Here is an 18,449-nt window from a genome sequence, read left to right as displayed (position 1 = left end):
GTATGTGGGATCAGAGGATCTTTTCTTTCATCATGTGTGCACTGGGGATTGAACTTGAGTCTTAGTAGCAAGCGGGCCTTTTTACACTGAGCCATCTCGCGGGTCGCTGGCGGAGTGCTTTGCTAAGTACTCACTGTACACGAGAAATGAGTGCTAACTCCTTTAACCCTCAGAATGACCCTCCGAGGCAGGAGCTATTCTCATCCCCATTTGTTTTCAGGCACAGGAACTGGGTCCAGTTAATCAACTTCCTTAAGTTTTACAGTAGTCCATGCTTGGGGACCCAGTTTGTAAGCTCCTCATGACATCACGAGGGACTAGCATCTCCCCTCATCGGTCCTTACTCTAACATCTTGATACTAAAGGAGATGCTGAGAACTGAACAGAGGGTTTTTGTTTTGCAGTTCGTTTCTCCTCAGATCATATTCTGAGTTGCCAGTGAAATGGCTTGGGAACTCATCTCCTAGTTTTCAAAATGCAAAGTGTCTGCCCACAATGATAGAACAATGCAATATAATATTGATAAATTGTCATGTAGTTTAAAAAATACTAATTTTGATTTTTGACAATTTTTGTCAGTGTATATAATATATTCCATTACTCCCTCCCCTTGCTCTCTCTTTTCTCCCTCCTGTGTCTATCAGGCTCTACCCTATGTCCAACTGTTCCCAGGTTCATGACTTATTTAACAAGGGCAGTACCCACTGGAGCCTGGAAGGAGGTCGTCAGGGAGTACGCTTCAGAAAGTAATAACTTCCCTGTTTTCTGAATCAAAGGGGGTTGCGACCCACAGGCTGAGAAACCTCTTATCTAGCTCGTCTCAATTTGTGGGCGTGTCTGTGGAGATTATTTTGATTGTTAACTGACTCAGGGGACCCGCGATTCACTGCGGGTAACGTCATTCCTTGGGCAGGTGATCCTGGGCTGTATCGATAGGAAAGCTAGCAAGCTGGACTGTGACATAACTTCATTGCTCCTTAACTGGGCATAGAGGGTGCACCCCACTTTGACTAGACCCTCAGAGCCTTTATATCCGTTCTTCTGCAACCACACCACAGGTCAGCGGTCTCTATTACCCCTCCAATCTGTCTTCAGTTCTTTCCAAACACAGGCTCCCGGAGGAGGAGGAAGAGAGAGGCCGCCTCCTTCTCTCCCCCCTCTCCACCTCCCACCTCCCACCCACAGCCTCCGCGTCTGCGCAGCTGCTGTCCTTGCAGCTCCAGCTCTGCAGTGCCTGGCAGGGTCTGGTTGGGGAGGGTGAGTTCTTAGAGGGACCCTCGTGGATGGGAAGGGGGCGGGAGATTGGGTTGGGGGCGTGGGCAGTAATCTGGGGAGGCGCATTCATGTGTAACTGTGCATGCGTGTTCATGCGTGGGTCTGGGGTGGGCGGGTTCGCAGTACAGCTGCTCTAGGTCAGGGGTCTGGGAAGGGAGGGTCCCCAAAGCCACGTGGGAGGGGACGGCTGGAAAGGAGGGGGCATCTAACCAGGTTGGGTCCGTTTTTTCTGTTAAACCTGATCTGTTTACCCGGTGCCTGTACATCGCGCACGAATTTTAACAACCAGGGAGAAGGGACCCTGCAGGAAGCTTAAACTCAGGCGTCTGTGTTCTCTTGTGGGTGTGTGCACGTGCACACCATCTCCCCGGGGGATAGGTCCCCAGTCTCTGTGTTGGACTTGCTACACCTGAAAATCTGGCCGCGTGTGTACCTGCGCATGTGTGTATCATGTCTGTCCCAGGTTCGGTGTGGTGTATCCTGCAACAGGCCTGGAGCATAGGCTGTGAAGTCCCACAGGTGCGGGGGTTTAAGGGGCAGCCCCAACTCTCCTGAGCTCTGAGGCTGTGATGGAGACCCTTGCCCATCTGTGCAATAGAGACACAACAGTAACTGCTCAGCAGGACCTGAAAATCAGAACGTTCACTCCGGGAAACAGTGCCTCTATTACTGTTGTTGCTATTATTATTATCATTATCATTATTATTATTATTATTATTACGATTTCCTTTGCTCTCACTGCCTCTCATTCTTTCGCCTCAGCGGATGGTACGTTTCTAATTCACCAAGAACCCCGGGGACTGTGAGCTGTAAATCTCCTGGGTCCTGTTTCTCGCCCTCTCCCCTTCCATTCCCCGTACCTGCAGGGTCTTCTAATCCCCGCCCCTCTGCTCCCAGGTTTCCCCTGTGTCATTGACTCCTGCCTATCTGTCCATTCCTTCTTCCTTCCTTCCTCCCTCTCTTCTTCCCTCCCTCACTCCCTCCTTCCTTCCTTTCTTTTTAAAATTACATTTATTTGTGTGGGACACAGCATTCAGAGGACAAATTGTGGGAGCTGGCTCTCCTGGGAACTGTACTCATGTTCTCAGGCGCGGCAGCAAGCTCCTTTTATCCACTGAGCCATATTATCATCCTCTCCACCTCGTACCTGTGTTTTCTTCTCTAGATCCCTGCTTCTCAGCCTAAACTTGTGATTAAAGCAATAAACAAAACCTAATTCTTAGGATAGTCTAACACTGTTTCCCATCAATATTCGTGCATACACACACACACACACACACACACACACACACACACACCCCCCACATTTTTCTATCTCAGGCTGGTCTCACAATTCTCTATTCACCCTGACCTGATCCCTCTGTCTCTACCTCCTAATTTCATAATTGCTGGGGTTGCTAAGATGCTCCTGGTGTCTGGTTTATGCCGTGCTAGAGACTGAATGCTAGGCCAGCACTCTACTGCCCAGCCACATCTTTAGTCCCGTTCTGTTACTTGTCCATGCTGGAGGTCTTGTCTTTTCACAGCTCCCCTACAACATACACTCCAACCCGTACAGATGTTGCAAACTGGCAGCCCTATGTTCTACCCTAGGTCTGACATCGCTATTTAGTTCATGGGGTGTCTCCTTTTTAAACATTTGAAATCTTGGGCTTTTAAAATGGCAGACCCTGTCTCAAAAATAAATAAATAAAAACCAAAAGAAAGAGAGCAAGAGAGGGTTAATGTTAGGTGATGAGAAAAGGGGGATGGACAGAAGGACATGGGGGAGAAAGACATTACACACCTGCTTTGTTTTTTCCTTGCTAGTTTTAGCTTTTTTCTTAGATTTGTTTTGTTTTTAATCCATGGTGGATAAGTGAATTAAACTTTTTAGGTATTGAGGTAGTAAAGCTGTAAAATAAGCAACAATCCAACTAACTCACAGTTAGCAATAAGTGAAAAAACCCTTCCTTAAATGAAGCGGGGTGCTTCTGGGAAGCCACTTTCTATACAAATGAACTTCACTGAGATGTGCAGAGCTGGGGGCTGGGTACGTGTTTGAGTGGATTCCTGAAACCCTCTGTATGATGTTTTTATTTGTGATTTAATTAGAATAAACCGATTTTATTTAAATATTTAAGAAGTGCAAAAGATGTCATCTGAAAAATAATTTTCCAGTCTTCTAAAAAATTGAAAGTGACAACCATGTGTCTCGTGGGTTTGCCAGGCTGAAGGAGCGAGGCAACTCCTCCGGAAAGGACAACTGATGGAGGTTTTGCTCCAATCCTCCGTACTCCCTATTGTTTATCCTGTCTTGTGCAGGGGCTGTTGTTTCTTTTTTCTTTGTGATGCAGAAGCAATCCTCTGCATTTGCATTTTGATTTTCAGTTGCAGAAGTGAGAACCAGAGAGAGACTCTTGCTTGGCTTAGTTTATTATTGTAGCCTTTCTGGAAAGCTCTGGAGGTGTTTGCATCCTGATCCCGGGTGCAGGCATTTTTGCCTTTGGAGGTGTTTGCATCCTGATCCTGGGTGCCAGCATTTCCATCATCTTGCTGTTATATTTGCTTCCTGGTTTGGTGCTGCCTGCTTACCTCAAGGACATCAGTAGCTATCGAGGGGGGCTATCCAGTCCCAAAGTTCTGTTGAGAACTATTTGGGAAGTTTCATATCCAGTCAAACACCCATGGGTGGCAAGTATTTATGGAGAGGTGACGTTTAAATTAAGGTTAGCCTTGAAGGAAGGGTGGCGCTTCAAGCCAGCTGTGCCAGGAGAAGTTTTTCGTTTTTGTTTTTTTGACAGGGTTTCTCTGTGTAGCTTTGGAGCCTGTCCTGGAATGCACATTGTAGACCAGGTTGGCCTGGAACTCAGAGAGATCTGCCTACCTCTGTCTCCCAAGTGCTGGGATTAAAGGCATGTGCCACCACTGCCCGGCTGGGCTGGCAGTTTTTAAAAATGTGGGTGCTTGCGATCTTGACTTGGGACTTCATTTATTTAATTATAAACATGTATAATATATATTTGTGTATATATATACACATATACATGTGTAGGCACATACAGTTTATATGCATGTAAATATATCTTTCAAGTTAACCCACACCTGTCTCCTTTGTATAAATGAATAGTAATTTATTTACTCATCTTCTCTTGTCAGACATCTAAATGTAAGGCTTTGTTTGACCTTCGTGGGGTACTGTGTTGTCTCAGCTGGTCTTAAGCCTGAGACCCTGTGCTGACCCGCAGAGTACTGACATCACAGATGTTCTTGACCACACCCGTGGTTGTCGGTGTTTGTTTTTGAGTCAGGGTTTCATGTGGCCCAGGCTGTTGCACTGAACTCTCCATGTAGTCGAACTTCTCTTCCTCCTCCAGCCACTTCCTCTGTACTGGACTTAAATGCCTGTGTCACCACGGTTTGTGCCCAGTTTGTGCAGTACTGGGCACTGATCTGAGGACTCTGAGTGTGCTAGGCCAGTGTTCTACCAACTGAGCTCCACGCCCAGCCCCAGCAGGAATGTTTTTAAAATATCTGCGTTGTGTAGCACGAATTCTAATTGTTCTTAATAATTAAAAATTAAAATCAGCTATCAGGAGGGGAGAGCTGAAGGGTCAGAGAAGCAGACCAGCAGCCACTGGAGTTCTCACCTCTGCCAATGCTCAGACCAAAGGGGCCATTCTGTCCTCAGTCTGCATCCTCAGACGGCACTGAACTCCTGTCTCCTCCCGCCTTATATTCCTCTCTCCTATATCACTCCTGTCTCCACCTCCCTAGTACTGGGATTAAAAACATGTGATCCCAAGTGCTGGGACCACCTATGTGTGAGCTCTGTTTCTGTTTTAGACAGATTCAATCTCGTGTAGCCCAGGGTGGCCTTGAACTCACAGAGGTCCTCCTGTCTCTGTCCCTCGAGTGCTGGGTTTAAAGCTATGTGACACTACTGCCTGGCCTCTCTGGCTAACTAATGGCTTAGCTCTGCACTCTGGTCTTCAGTCAAGCTTTATTTGCTATATCACAAACAAAATATCACCACAGCATTGCTTAAAAATGTATTTGTGTGTGTGTGTGTATGTGTGTGTGTGTGTGTGTGTGTGTGTGTGCATGCAGGTGCTCTCAGAGGCCAGAAGAGAATGTTAGATCCTCTGGAACTGGAGTCATAGAATGTTGTGAGCTGTTTGATGTGTGTGCTAGGAGCTGAACCTGGGCCCTCTGCAAGAGCAGCTAGTGCTTGTGACTGCTGAGCTATCCCTCTAGTTCCAGTTACCCACACAAGTGCATATAGTAGCTTCAACTATGAGTATGAACAGCTTTGTGTTGTTTTTCTGTATCTCTGTGGTGTATGCAAGTGTGTGCTTGCAGCAGCCCATGTCGGCACACACAAACGACAAAGGACGTTTTCCTCAGATATTCTTTATCTTATTTATTTTGAGGCAGGGTCTCTTTGGCCAGCCTGGTGGATGCTCATTGTCTTGGCTACACTAGCTGGCCAGCAGACGCCTGGAATTTTGTCTCTGTCCCTCCTTCAGTGAAGGGGTTACAGATGTGTGCTGCCTGGCATTTTTCTTCCTTTTTTATTTAAAATGTGTGTTCTTGGGATTTGAACTCAAGTCCTCATGTTTGTGCAGCATGATCTACCCACTGAGCTATGTACTAGGCCCCTGAATATCTTTGTTTTGTAAATATAGACAGAGGAGTAGTGGCTTCCACAAGCACGTGGGACGGGATCGTTTCCCACTGTCTTGTGTGGGTGCCGAGGACTGGAGCACCACTTGTGAGTATGCATATATTTAGCCTTAGCAGATGGTGTAGTGGGGTTTTACTCAGTGGTTGTTGGACTAACAAACACTCCCACCAGCACCTGTTGAATCAGCTTGCTTGTAAAATCTGCCTCTAAGAATTTCCCAGGGATGGTTTATATCATGGTGGGAGAGGGAGTGCCAGCGTCTCTTTTCATTTTTTAGTTTTTACAGTTATTGAGAATAGCTGTAGAAACAGGCACAGTGAAAATAAGCAAGTAGTGGATCGTGTTCTGACTAGCGCTGTCCCATTGGCTCCTGAAGCAGCCCCCCACTTCCTAACTAAGGGGCACCCCAACAGGAGAGAGGCTAATGACACAGCTGCTGAGTGTGGCATCTTGTGCCTGCATCCTCAGTGTCCAGGAGGCAGTTACAAGAGGATCAGGAGTTTGGGGCCAGCCTGGGATATATAGTGAGCTCAAGGCTACCCTGAGCTACTTGGCAGTGTCTAAAACAAAGCAAGGGCTGGTGAGATGGCTTGGGGAGTAAAAGCTCATGCCACAGAAGCCATTCCTGGATCCTCTGGTGAAAGGAAAGAACTGACTCCCAAAAGCTGTTCTCTGAATTCTGTGCATATGTGCACATGCACGCACCCCCCACCCCCCCCCACCAAAATTTTAAAAGCCAGCCAATGAAATAAAGAACAGATACATTGACACCAAGCTGAGGCATTCTCTTTGATTTATGTTGAAAGCAAGTGTGTGTGTGTGTGTGTGTGTGTGTGTGTGTGTGTGTTTTCTTCCAGAAATTCCTGGCTGGGTCTAAAATCTTTACCTGTGCCTCTTTGGATGTTAGACTAACTAACCTCCATAACTAGAATCCTTTATCCACAACTAAAAATCTAGATTATTGAAATCAGTCCAAACAGAGAATGACAAAGCCAGTAAGTATTTTACACTTAGTTATATACTTTTTTGTTTTGTTTGTTTTAATTTTTGAGACAGGGTTTTTCTGTGTAGCTTTGGAACCTGTCCTGGATCTCACTCTATAGACTAGACTGGCCTTGAATTCACAGAGATCCGCCTGCCTCTGCCTCCCGAGTGCTGGGATTAAGTGTGGGACACCACCACCTGGCTTAGTCATATACTTTTGTGTGTATGTCGGGGCATGGAACACGTATGGAGGTTAGAAGACAGTATATGGGAGTTGGCTTTCTCCTTCCACCACACGGGTTTCAGGAATCAAACTCAGGGCATCAGCTTGGCAGCAGACTTCTTTATTCATGGAACCATGTTGACAGCACAGAGCCAGCGAATGGCTGGGGAGTAGGGAGAGGGGTCAACATCATCAAGAGCTGAGTGTATCCCAGGAAATAGGGAGATTGTGACAAAAGCTTCTGCATCCTGGGGACAAAATCTCAGGCAAGGCTGAAGGCTGGGACAGCAGACAGAGAGCAAGGTGTTTTCTAAGAAAAGAGCAGGAGGGCTTGCTGATTGGTTGGATGTGGTGTTAGACAAAGACAAGGTAAAGACAGCATTGTTGAGATTCTGGGATGGATGGAGGAGTCCTGGACAAGAGTGGAGGATCTAGAAGGAGAATATGCTGGGCATATAGAGAGATGAGTTGCATTTGAAAATGATGCATTTAACTGTGGGTTCAGAGACCTTTAAGACATACTTCTCCAAGAGAGAAATGATGGATGGAGGGCTGGAAAGATGGCTCAGCAGTTAGGGAATCACACAGCTCCTGCAGGGGACCCAAGTTTGATTTCCAGAACTCATGCTGGGCAAGTCACAACCTCTGGTAACTCCAACTCCAGGGGAATCTGATGCCCTCTTCTGGCCTTCAGGGGCACTGCACTCAGGTACACATACCCACATACAGACACACTCATGCATTCATATAATTTAAAAATGCAAAAAAACTCATGAAAATTTTAAGTGATGATTTGTGATACAGATTGAAAAGATATGATCTATGTAGCCTCTAGAAAATTTAATATAAATATGTATTATTACATCATTTATTTAATATAAATATAGATCATTTAATATAAGTTGTATGCCACATTTGTATGTGTGCATATGCATGGAGATGAACATGCACTTGTGTGTGTATGAAGGTCAGAGGACAACTTTGGGTGTCATTCCTCAGGTGCCATCCTCCTTGGTTTTGGAGGGTGGGTCTCTTAGTAGCCTGAGTCTTGCTGATTAGGAGTAGACTGTTTAACAAGCAAGCCCCAGAAAGCCTCATTCCCAGGTGTGAGGTTTCAGTGTACAGGTGTGAGTGTACAACAAACACTTTCCTGGCTGAGCCATCTTCCCGGCCTGTGTATCATACATATGAAAATATTGAAAATATTATGCCCACGGTTAGTCGACTTTATCTTTCTGTGTGTGCCATTTTATCAACTTCTTTTCCTTAACTGCACATTTTGAGAGTTGCATTATGTTTTATTTGTGTGTGTGTGTATCATGCATGTGTGCTAGGGAGCAAACACAGCTGGAGGCTAAATGACAGCTTGTAGGAGTCACGTTTCTCCTATCATGTAATTCTGGGAATCATACTCAGGTTGCCAGACTTGATGGGCAGTCATCTCTACCCACCAAGCCATCTCAGTGGCCCTTTCCCCCCCTCTTTGTTTCAGAAATATTTCTTTAATATACACATGATTGTTGCACACATTTCAGGGGTTAAATGATACACTACAATGTGTGTATAGCGGCCAGATCAGGGCTATTGGTCATACATCACCTCAGATACTAGGTATTTCTTTATACAGAAATGTTCAAAATTTTATTAGTTGTTCTGAAACATTGAATAATTGTTGTCAACTACAGTTACCCTACATTGTTTCTCTTAATGAAAAACTGAACTCTTTTTTTAAAAAAATAATTTACTTATTTTTATTTTATGTGCATTGGCATTTTGCCTGCATGCATGTCTGTGTGAGGGTGTTGGAGTTACAGACAGTTGCCATGTGGTGCTGGAAATTGAACCCTGATCCTCTGGAAGAGCAGTCAGTGCTCTTAACTGATGAACCATCTCTCCAGCCCCCAAAAGCTGAACTCTTAAGCCTGTTTTCCATTCTCTTGGCTTGTCTTCCCCTTTGTACTCTCCCCAGGCTCCAGCTACCTGATACTAATATAATAATACCTTCTATGAGGTCTGTTTTTTAGCTTCATGTATGTTCTAGCCCACATGTATGTTCTAGTTTCATTTCTGTTACTGTAACAAAAAACCTTGACACCAAGCAACTTATTGGAGGAAGCATTTACTGTAGTTCACAGTTCCATATTACAGAGAAATCGCAGGTACAGTTTGAGACAGTTGGTCTCATCAAACTTATAGTCAAGAGCAGAGAAGAATGAATGCATTGCATGCTTGCTCGCTTGCTTGCTTATGCTTGGCTTGATTTTTCCACTTTTACCCAGTTTCGCACCCTTCCTAGGAAATGGTGTCAGCCACATTGGGCTAGGTCTTCCCACATCAATTAATTAAGATGTTTCCCTACAGGCACACAGGCCAATCCAGAGTAGATCATCCCTCATTAAGACTCTATTCCCAGGTGGTTCTGTGTTGTGTCAAGCTGATACACTTGCCAATCCCAATATACAAATGATCTCAACATATAAGTGCTATCATATAATGTCTGTCTTCTCAAAAGTGTTTTAAAGAATAATCCAGCTATCACCTCAGTTTTCCTCCAGCTTGTGTAGGAGGGTCTTCTTTCTATGTGTTGCTTTCTTTGGTTGAATAAAGAGACTGCTTTGGCCTTTTGATAGGGCAGCAGCTTAGATAGGCAGAGTAGACAGAACAGAATGCTGGGAGAAAGAAGGCAGAGGCAGAGAGCCACCCACCATGAAGCTGCCAGGTCAGACATGCTGAATCTTTCCCGGGAAGCCATGAGCTCATGGTGACATACAGATTATTAGAAATGGGTTGAATCAAAATGTGAGAGTTAGTCAATAAGAGGCTAGAACTAATGAGGCCAGGCAGTGTTTAAATGAATACAATTTGTGTGTTGTTATTTTGGGATATAAGCTAGCCAGCGGCGAGACACAGCCAGCCACTCCACATTATTCCATACAGCTACTTCAAGAACACTTCTAACACAAAGATGGGTACACCTGGCATGGTGGCGCACATTTGTAATCTTAGCACTTTGTGGTCTGAGATGGGAGTATCGTGAGTTGGAGTCAAGACTGGGCTGCACAGTAAGTTTAGGCTAGCCTGGGCTATCTAACAAGACCTTGTCATAAACAGAGGGAAAGGCAGACAGACAGATAGTGTCTTACATTTCCTTATGCCATCCCAGCAATCAATGAAGTAAGCAACAATTATTTAGTATCATTAAGTTCCCAGCCCACATAAATTTTCTACAATAAATATTTTTGCTTCACAGCACGCTGCTTGGAATCTATGATAGTTAATCTTGTCGTTTAAATTACCATCTTTGATGGCAATTTAGAATCACCATGGGAACCCTGTGGTCTGGTCTTTAAGGGTGTTTCCAGACAGGCTGAACTGATTAGGAGAAACCGACCCTGAATGTAGGCATCTGCAGTCCATGGGGTGGGGTACTGGACTGAATAAAAAGGAGAAAGGGGGCTGGCTGTGGTGACACATGCCTTTGATTCTAGCACTGGGGAGGCAGAAGTAGGCGGATCTCTTTGAGTTTGAGGCTACTGGTCTACAGAGTGAGCTCCAGGACATCCAGGGCTACACAGAGAAACCCTGTTTCAAAAGAGAAACAAACAAGACAAAACAAAACAAAACAAAGCACAAAAGGAGAAAGGGAGTTGAGCACTGGTTCCTGACAGTGTAGGCAATGCCACCAGCTGCCCCAGGCTCCTACGGTAGTGCCTCCTTTCATGGTAGGTCATGAATCAATATAAATTCTTAGTTTTTAACCTCTGAACCATCTCTCCAGCACCCTGCTGTTTTCCTAGCAATCAGCACCATGCCTAGCACCGTTCACTAGCTGGCAATGTGTCTGTCAGTCTTTAGGTTTTGGATCCTGTGCCTGGGGAACCGCACAGGACACTGGAACGGAGAAGTGTAAGCCTGCCTTGGAAGCCCCACCTCCTCCTGAGGAGATGCAGAGCCTCAGGACTGAGCAGACACAGGGACTGCTGCCCCGGGACAGCCGGGCCTGGGAGAAGCCCTGTCACCCCACCTTCCCCAAGGACTGGGAGGCTGTGGAGGTCGGAGCCTCCAGCTGCGACAGCGAAGAGAAAGGTGAGGGGTCCTGTGGGGGATGGGCAAGGGAGATGCTCTTGAGAGAATGCAGGGGGAGGCTGAGCATCCATTCTGTTGCTCGCTGAGTCCATGTACGCAACTCGGGGAACGCCGCATTGGTCAGCTTGTGCTGTGCAGCAGCTCACACCAACGTTTAGCCACTTAATGCAACAAGCATGTGTGGGGTCGTATTTCTGTGGATCAGGGGACATTTCTCCTGCTATCTGTTTTTGTACTTCCTGTGAACCTTGTGTCTCCAGGAGGTTTATTCTCTTGGGTCCTTGGAAGGTAGTGAGGAACAGGGAATGCTGTGATGCCTAAGCACTGAAAGTTTTTAAAAATGAGCAAATGTGTGTGTGTGTGTGTGTGTGTGTGTGTGTGTGTGTGTGAGAGAGAGAGAGAGAGAGAGAGAGAGAGAGAGAGAGAGAGAGAGAGAGAGCAGGTACCCACAGAGGCCAGAAGAAGGCATAGGCTACTTTAGAGTTACAGGTAATTGTGAGATGTCTGATGTAGTTTCTGGGAGCTGAATACACATCCTCAAGAGCAAGCACAGCATGTCCTTTTAACCACCGAGCATCTCTCCAGCCCTCATCGGCACTTTTAAAGCATGTGCTAGCAACTTGATGATCCTATGTGACTGGTCAAAATATGGCATAGTCAAGGCCAGGATCAGTGAGGGAGGGGTTGTTGGGTGAAACTTTTTATGGGGAGACATCACACACACACACACACACACACACACACACACACACACACACACACACCTCAGAGAGGGAAGCCAAGATTAAGGTCACTAACAAGAATCTGCATGGGCAGAAGTCAGAATGTGTTAAACCCGCAATGAACAATTCAGACCCTACTCTCTAATAATTATACAGCTCAAATGTCAAGGGTGCTGAGGGTTTTTCTTTTTCTCTTCCTCTTTCTTTCTTTCTTTCTTTCTCTCTCTCTCTCTCTCTCTCTCTCTCTCTCTCTCTCTCTCTTTCTTTCTTTCTTTCTTTCTTTCTCTTTTTTAAAAAGCTATTTTCCAGAATAAATGGTAGGTATGGGAAGTCAAGAGTGAAAGACCTGAGGTTAGTTAATAGAGACCCCTGGGCCAGCAGGATGGGTCAATGAGGAGAACTGACCCCCAATTGTCCTCTGACCTCTACACGTGTGCTACAGCGTGTGCCTCCACTCACCTCTCAAAATAGTAAGAGGAAAAAAGGGTATACTTTAAGCTGGGCGTGATAGCTGACTCTTGTAACCCAGCACTTGGGAGGCTGAGGTGGGAGAACTGCTCATGAGTCTGAGACTAACCTGGGTTAGAGGGAGATTTCCAGGCCAGTCTGAGATATGTAAAACAAAACAGTCTCTGCCAGCTTCATTCCGTTTAGGACTGAGGAGGAGGCATAGGTTACAACTATATGGGAAATTTTCCTGGAAGTCTCTCATGGAAGGGAGAGAGACTCCTGGGGCAATTCTTTCTCTGGGCTCCTCACTCAGATCTTGTCTGGAAGCCTCTCAGGGAACTTCTACCTTCTGGACAGGTGAATGGAGGAGCCCTTCAGACAGCCCAGTTTAAGTCATGTAGCCAGCTGTAGGATCTGAATTCAGGCCTGACATGTTAAGAGCCCACATGAACTGTGTGTGTATGCCTGTATATCTGTGTGTATATACACGTGTATCTGTGTTTATGCATGCTCATGTGTGTTTGCTTATGTGTATTTATGCATATATAAGTGTGTATGTGTATGTATGTTTGTATGCATATATGTATATATATGTATATGTGTGTTTATGTTTGTATATATTTATACATATACATGTGTGTGTTTTTATGTATTATATGTATATGTGTTTGTATGTGTTTGTATATGTGTGTTTGTTTGTGTTTGTATATGTGTGCTTATACATATGTATGTGTGTTTATGTGTTTTATGTGTATGTGTGCATATGTTTATGTGTGTGTATATGTATTGTGTATGTATGTGTAAATCTATGTGTGTTTATATGCGTCAGGTCATTAGTAGACAATGGATAGGAATAAATAGATGAGGCCATGGAGAAAGCGAGGGAGCCTTGCTGTAGTGTCCTGTTGCTCACCAGCAGCTCCTCTCTCCTCTGATTCGTTGTCTTCACAGATCTGTCTTCCCAAGAGACTGGGCTTTCTCAGGAATGGAGCTCGGTAGAAGAAGATGATGACTCTGATGACTCCCAGGTATGTGGAGGAATTATTTCTTTCAGCACAAACGTTGCCCTGGAGACCTCAGTGAGTTATCACCTTTCCTGCCTCAGCCTGGAATGGCTTCACTACATAGACATTCCAAGCGCTCTCTCATGAGAGACATGGCACATTTCTGTCCCCATGTGACATGTATGTATCTCTATGTACACAAACCGTCCACAGCACTGCACTTGTAGTCAGTCTTTCCGCCCCATCCACCCACCCACCTGTCTACCCATCTATCCACCTGTCCATCCATCCATCCATCCACCCACCCACCTGTCTACCCATCTATCCACCTGTCCATCCATCCATCCATCCATCCACCCACCTGTCTATCCATCCATCCATCATCTATCCATCCGCCCACCCACCCATCTATCCATCCATCCATCCATTCATCCACCCACCCATCTATCCATCCATCCATCCATCCATCCATCCATCCATCCACCCGTCTATCCATCCATCCATCCACCACCCACCCATTAGCTCATCCCCTGCATCTAGTCATCCTCCCTCTTCCACAGGAAACTTGGGCTTGATCTTCAGTCCAACATTTATCTGTAATCCTAGCACTTAGGAAATAAAGACAGGAAATAGGAAGTTCAAAGTTCATTCTTGACTATGTAGTGAATTGAAGCCCATCTGGGATGTATGAGACTCCATCTCAAAAGAAAAAAGAAAGTTTACTGAAATAGGGCAATACAGAAAACATGCACACACATACATATTGGTTAATACATATTCATCTTTATTCTTTTTCAAATTTACTTGTTCTTTAGAAGGAACAATGTATTAGTTAGCTTTCATCCTACTGTTACCACAGCACCTGACAAGATATGAGAGGCAAGATTTTCTTCTGCTTATGGTTTTAGACAATTCTAGTCCATCAGCCCAGATATTGGGCTGGGAGTGTGTGGTGGAGGCTGTTCACTTAGGAAAAATGAAGAAGCAAAAAACATCATGAATCAGGACTTCATAGCGATCCACTTTCCTCAGCCAGTCCCTGCCTCCTGAGTATGAATATTAAGATCAATAGCAAGTATCTGAAGCTGGAGAGACGGCTTAGTGCTTAAGAGTGCTTTCTGCCCTTCCAGAGGACCCGAGTTCTGTTCCCAGCACCCACGTCAAGCAGCTCACAACCAGCTGTAACTCCAGCTCCAGGGGATCCAGTGCTCTCTTCTGGCCTCTGTGGGTACTGCATTGGTGTGCACATAACCTGCTAGCACCACAGACACACATACATGCAAATTCATATAAATCTTGGACTGGAGAGATGGCTTAACACTCAAGGATGATGCCATGTTTTAGAGCTGGAGGGTCTGAAGGAGTGATGTAGAGGGAATTATATTACACTTTTTCAGTGAGGGGCAGTTTCTAGAATGTGTGTGGGATGTCATGTACAGCTTAAGATGCCAGGTTGTGAGTGGTGGCTCAGTGTGGAAAGTACTGGGCAAGTGTGAAGAATGAAGTTTGGATTCCCAGAACCCATGCAAATGCTGGGTAGATTTGGTAGCCTGCATTTAACTCTAGTACTCTGAATGTGGAGGTGGAGACTGGGGGCTCCTGCTGCAAGCAGGCTGACTACAGTAGTCTAGGCCACAAGCTCTGGGTTCAGTTGAGAGACCCTGCCTCAGTGTATAAGGTGGAGATCAACCAAAGGAGATTGCTTATGTTAACCTCAGACCCCTACATGCCTGTGAATGCACACGGGTGCACACACATGTGTACATACACATGTGTGTCCCTGTACATGCCAACATGCATTCTGACAAAGCACAAACATGCAAAATAGCTCAAGGTAGCTGTTATATTTATAAATGAATCTGTTTACACAATGAGATAGACAGTTGGAAATTTACAAGACGGGTTGGGTCGAGAACTAGACACCAGTGGCACAAAGCTAAGGCTAAACTTTGTGATATTTTGAAAATTTTATCTCCTTATTCTGAAATTTCCTTTTTAAAAACACAGACATGTTGCTTATTTCCATATATTTATCTAAGATCTGGCTATTCTGTCATGTAGTTTTAAACTTAAATGACTTCTCTGCTGGTAGAATCCTAATCCTAGGATCTTATTTTCCTGCAGTTAATGATGCTAGCCTCCTTCCTGTCCAGTGCTGATATTTTCTTTCTTTCTTTCCCTTTCCCCCTTTTAGGGCTTTATGGAGTGGTCCAAAGCTCCACAGCAGACAACCATTGTGTTGGTAGTATGTGTGCTGTTCTTGTTCTTGGTTTTAACCGGGATGCCCATGATGCTCCACATTTAAATGCCATGGTAGCCACTGTATGGAAACGTAAGCCCTGTGTCACACTAAGGAACTGTCCTGGCTAGAAACCAGGCATGGGTACTGAACATTATGAAATGCCTTTCAAACATCCATTGAGATGAGTTTATTATTTTTTAATTTATTTATTTTAAAGATTTATTTTTTTAATTATGTGTCTCTTTGTCTATGTGCTATTGTGAGTGCAGTACCAGCAGAGGCCAGCAGAGGGAGTCTGAGCCCCTGCAGCTGGAGTTACAGGCAATTGTGAACTGCCTGATATGGGTGCTGGAAGCAGAACTCTTGTCCTCTGCAAGGACAGTGAACACCCTTTACTGTGGAGCTATCTCTCCAGCTTCATGAGTTTTTCTTTTTAATTTTTTTAAAATAACCCTTTTTAGTATGAGGTTTTTTTCATTACTGGAATTCTTTTAAATGAACTCATCACTGTTTGTAAAGACACATTATTTTGTGTGCTACTGAGAAATTTTGTTTACTACTGAGAAAGAAAAATGCGAGTTAATTGTAAGACATTGTGAATTGGAAGGCATCTCTTCAGAGAAGGTGAAAAATGTTCAACTTAGGGTCAATGTTGAACCATTTCCTGTCTTTTAAAAATACTATATTACAATTTAATGTTTTGCTTGTGTATGTATCTATGTATCAAGTATGTGTTTGGTGCCCGTGGAGGCCAGAAAAGTGTGTTGGATCCGTTAAAACTGGAGTTACAGATGATTCTGAGCCACCTGTGGGTGCTGGGAATTGAACCTGGTTCCTGTGGAAGAACAGCCAGTGATCTTCATGTTTCCAGTCTCAACATCATAGCATCTTCAGGATGTACTTTCTTTCCACATACCACCTTCTTTTTCTTGAAATTTTGTGTTAGGATTCTTGCCTCTATCTTGATGTCTTCAGTTGGTGCTATTTTGTGAAGTTTTGGTCTTATGACTTAAGCTTGCATCATTGAAAGGTCTGAGTAAGTTTTTACACTTTTTAATGCTTTCAAATAATTTCTGTAGCTTGAGAAACATCAGGTTCTTGATAGATTAAAAGAATTTACTGTGACTGGAGAGATGGCTCAGTGGTGGAGAGTGCTCATCACTCTTGCAATTCTTTTCCTCTCACAACTGTCAGGCTCCCTCTTCTGGCCTCTGGGGACATGACACTCATGTACATAACCCACTCATATCCCCCCATGCACATATAATTAAAAAATAAATCTTTTAAATTGTTTTTTTTTAAAGAATTCAGCAGTAATCAGTTCTGAGATTTGTGATTTGTGAGGGGGAATCTCAGGCAATGTTTGGACAGAGTTTGAGTTGGAACTCATTTATCAGTCGTTACTGTGATAATTCTATATCATTAGCTTGTGAATTTTAAAAAAATCTTCTTGGATTTATTTTGATGATTTATAATAGTCTTTTATCCTCTAGAGAGTTCTTCATTCCATAGACCTCTTGAGATTATGAACTTAATTATGAGCGCTATTTTTGTAATTGAACAGATTCTTTGCATTTTTTCCTTATCACTGTTCTCCTTTCAACTTGTTTGTGGTCTGCTTGATATTTAGCTTTACCAAACACTTATCTGGTCCTTATTAATGTTTTTTTTCAAGGATCTAATGTTTGGCTTTATTTATATCCACTATTTCTTTTATTTGTTATTTATTTTTTTACTATATTAAATTATAAAATATATATTGTGCTTAGGTTTGACTACTTTTATTTCCTGTGTCACATTTTATGCTGAATACTTAATTTAAATTCTTTCTGTATTTGCAATAATAACATATTTAATAATAGAAATGTTCTTCTGGGTATAACCTTGTCCATGTCTTGATATTATATAATCGACATCTTTGCTTGTTGTGACTTTTTTGTAGCACTCCTACTAAATGCTTGGAAGTTCAGTGGTTTAGCTTACTTTTTTGTTCAGAAACGCTTTTGCCAGACTGGGTGTGGCTAGGGAAATGGTTCAGTGGGTAAGAGAGCTTGCTCTGCAAACACGGGGATCTGAGTTTGAATCCCCAGGATTCGCACAATGCAAGGCTGACTGTGCTGTAATCTCAGCATTGGGACGTGGTGTTGGGTGGAGACAGTGGCCAGAGCTCACTGGCTCACCAGCTTAGCCGAAAGCCCAAGCTTCTAGTTTGGTGAGGACTCTGCTCAAGGCAATAGGTGGAAAGCAAAGGAGGAAGACAACCCATGTCCTGCCGTGGTTTCCACAAGCACATGAGTGGCTGAGCACCTACACACTCAGATGTGTGCTATCAACCCTCCCACACCCACCCACCCTCCCACACTCACCCATCCCCCCACACCAAAGGAAAAGGAGTTGTCTAATTTTTATGCTTTGCTAATGTAACCTATAATATATTTGCTCCCAAAACATTTTTCAAAGCTTCAGCTATGTTCAAGGACATGTCCAGTCATTATAACTGTTACATGGAGAGTTAGGATGAACATCTGCTCTTTGTAGACTAGAGAGCCATGTATGTCTGTTATCTCTGACTCATCAGTAACGCTCTCCAGATTAGCCTGTTATGTGACTTTGAACTGCTGCCTCTGTTAATTTGACTGACCAGTATATTTTTATAATATTTATGTACTCACTAGTTGTATAATTAAATACAAACAAATCCAGAGCTATTATAACTTGCCGCTTAAATGACATATGTAAAAACACCAAGCACATAAGGCGTATAATAATCACTCAATAAATGCCAGTTAAAACCTGA

The 18,449-nt window shown here is 44.1% G+C and overlaps 1 protein-coding gene across 1 annotated transcript; it reads left to right on the top strand.

The window, feature by feature from the left end:
- Positions 1 to 1,180: 1,180 nt before the first annotated feature.
- On the top strand, positions 1,181 to 18,449 carry Smim17 (small integral membrane protein 17). The gene is made up of 4 exons (XM_048427005.3): positions 1,181 to 1,257; positions 10,997 to 11,234; positions 13,358 to 13,434; positions 15,605 to 18,449. Exons 2-4 carry the CDS (start codon positions 11,093 to 11,095, stop codon positions 15,713 to 15,715), a joined length of 330 nt encoding a protein of 109 aa, XP_048282962.3. The 5' UTR covers positions 1,181 to 1,257; positions 10,997 to 11,092; the 3' UTR covers positions 15,716 to 18,449.

This window comes from Myodes glareolus, chromosome 1, assembly GCF_982192425.1.
Source record: "Myodes glareolus chromosome 1, mMyoGla1.1, whole genome shotgun sequence".
Taxonomy (NCBI): Eukaryota; Metazoa; Chordata; class Mammalia; order Rodentia; family Cricetidae; genus Myodes; species Myodes glareolus.
This window is presented reverse-complemented; position numbering and strand designations above follow the sequence as displayed.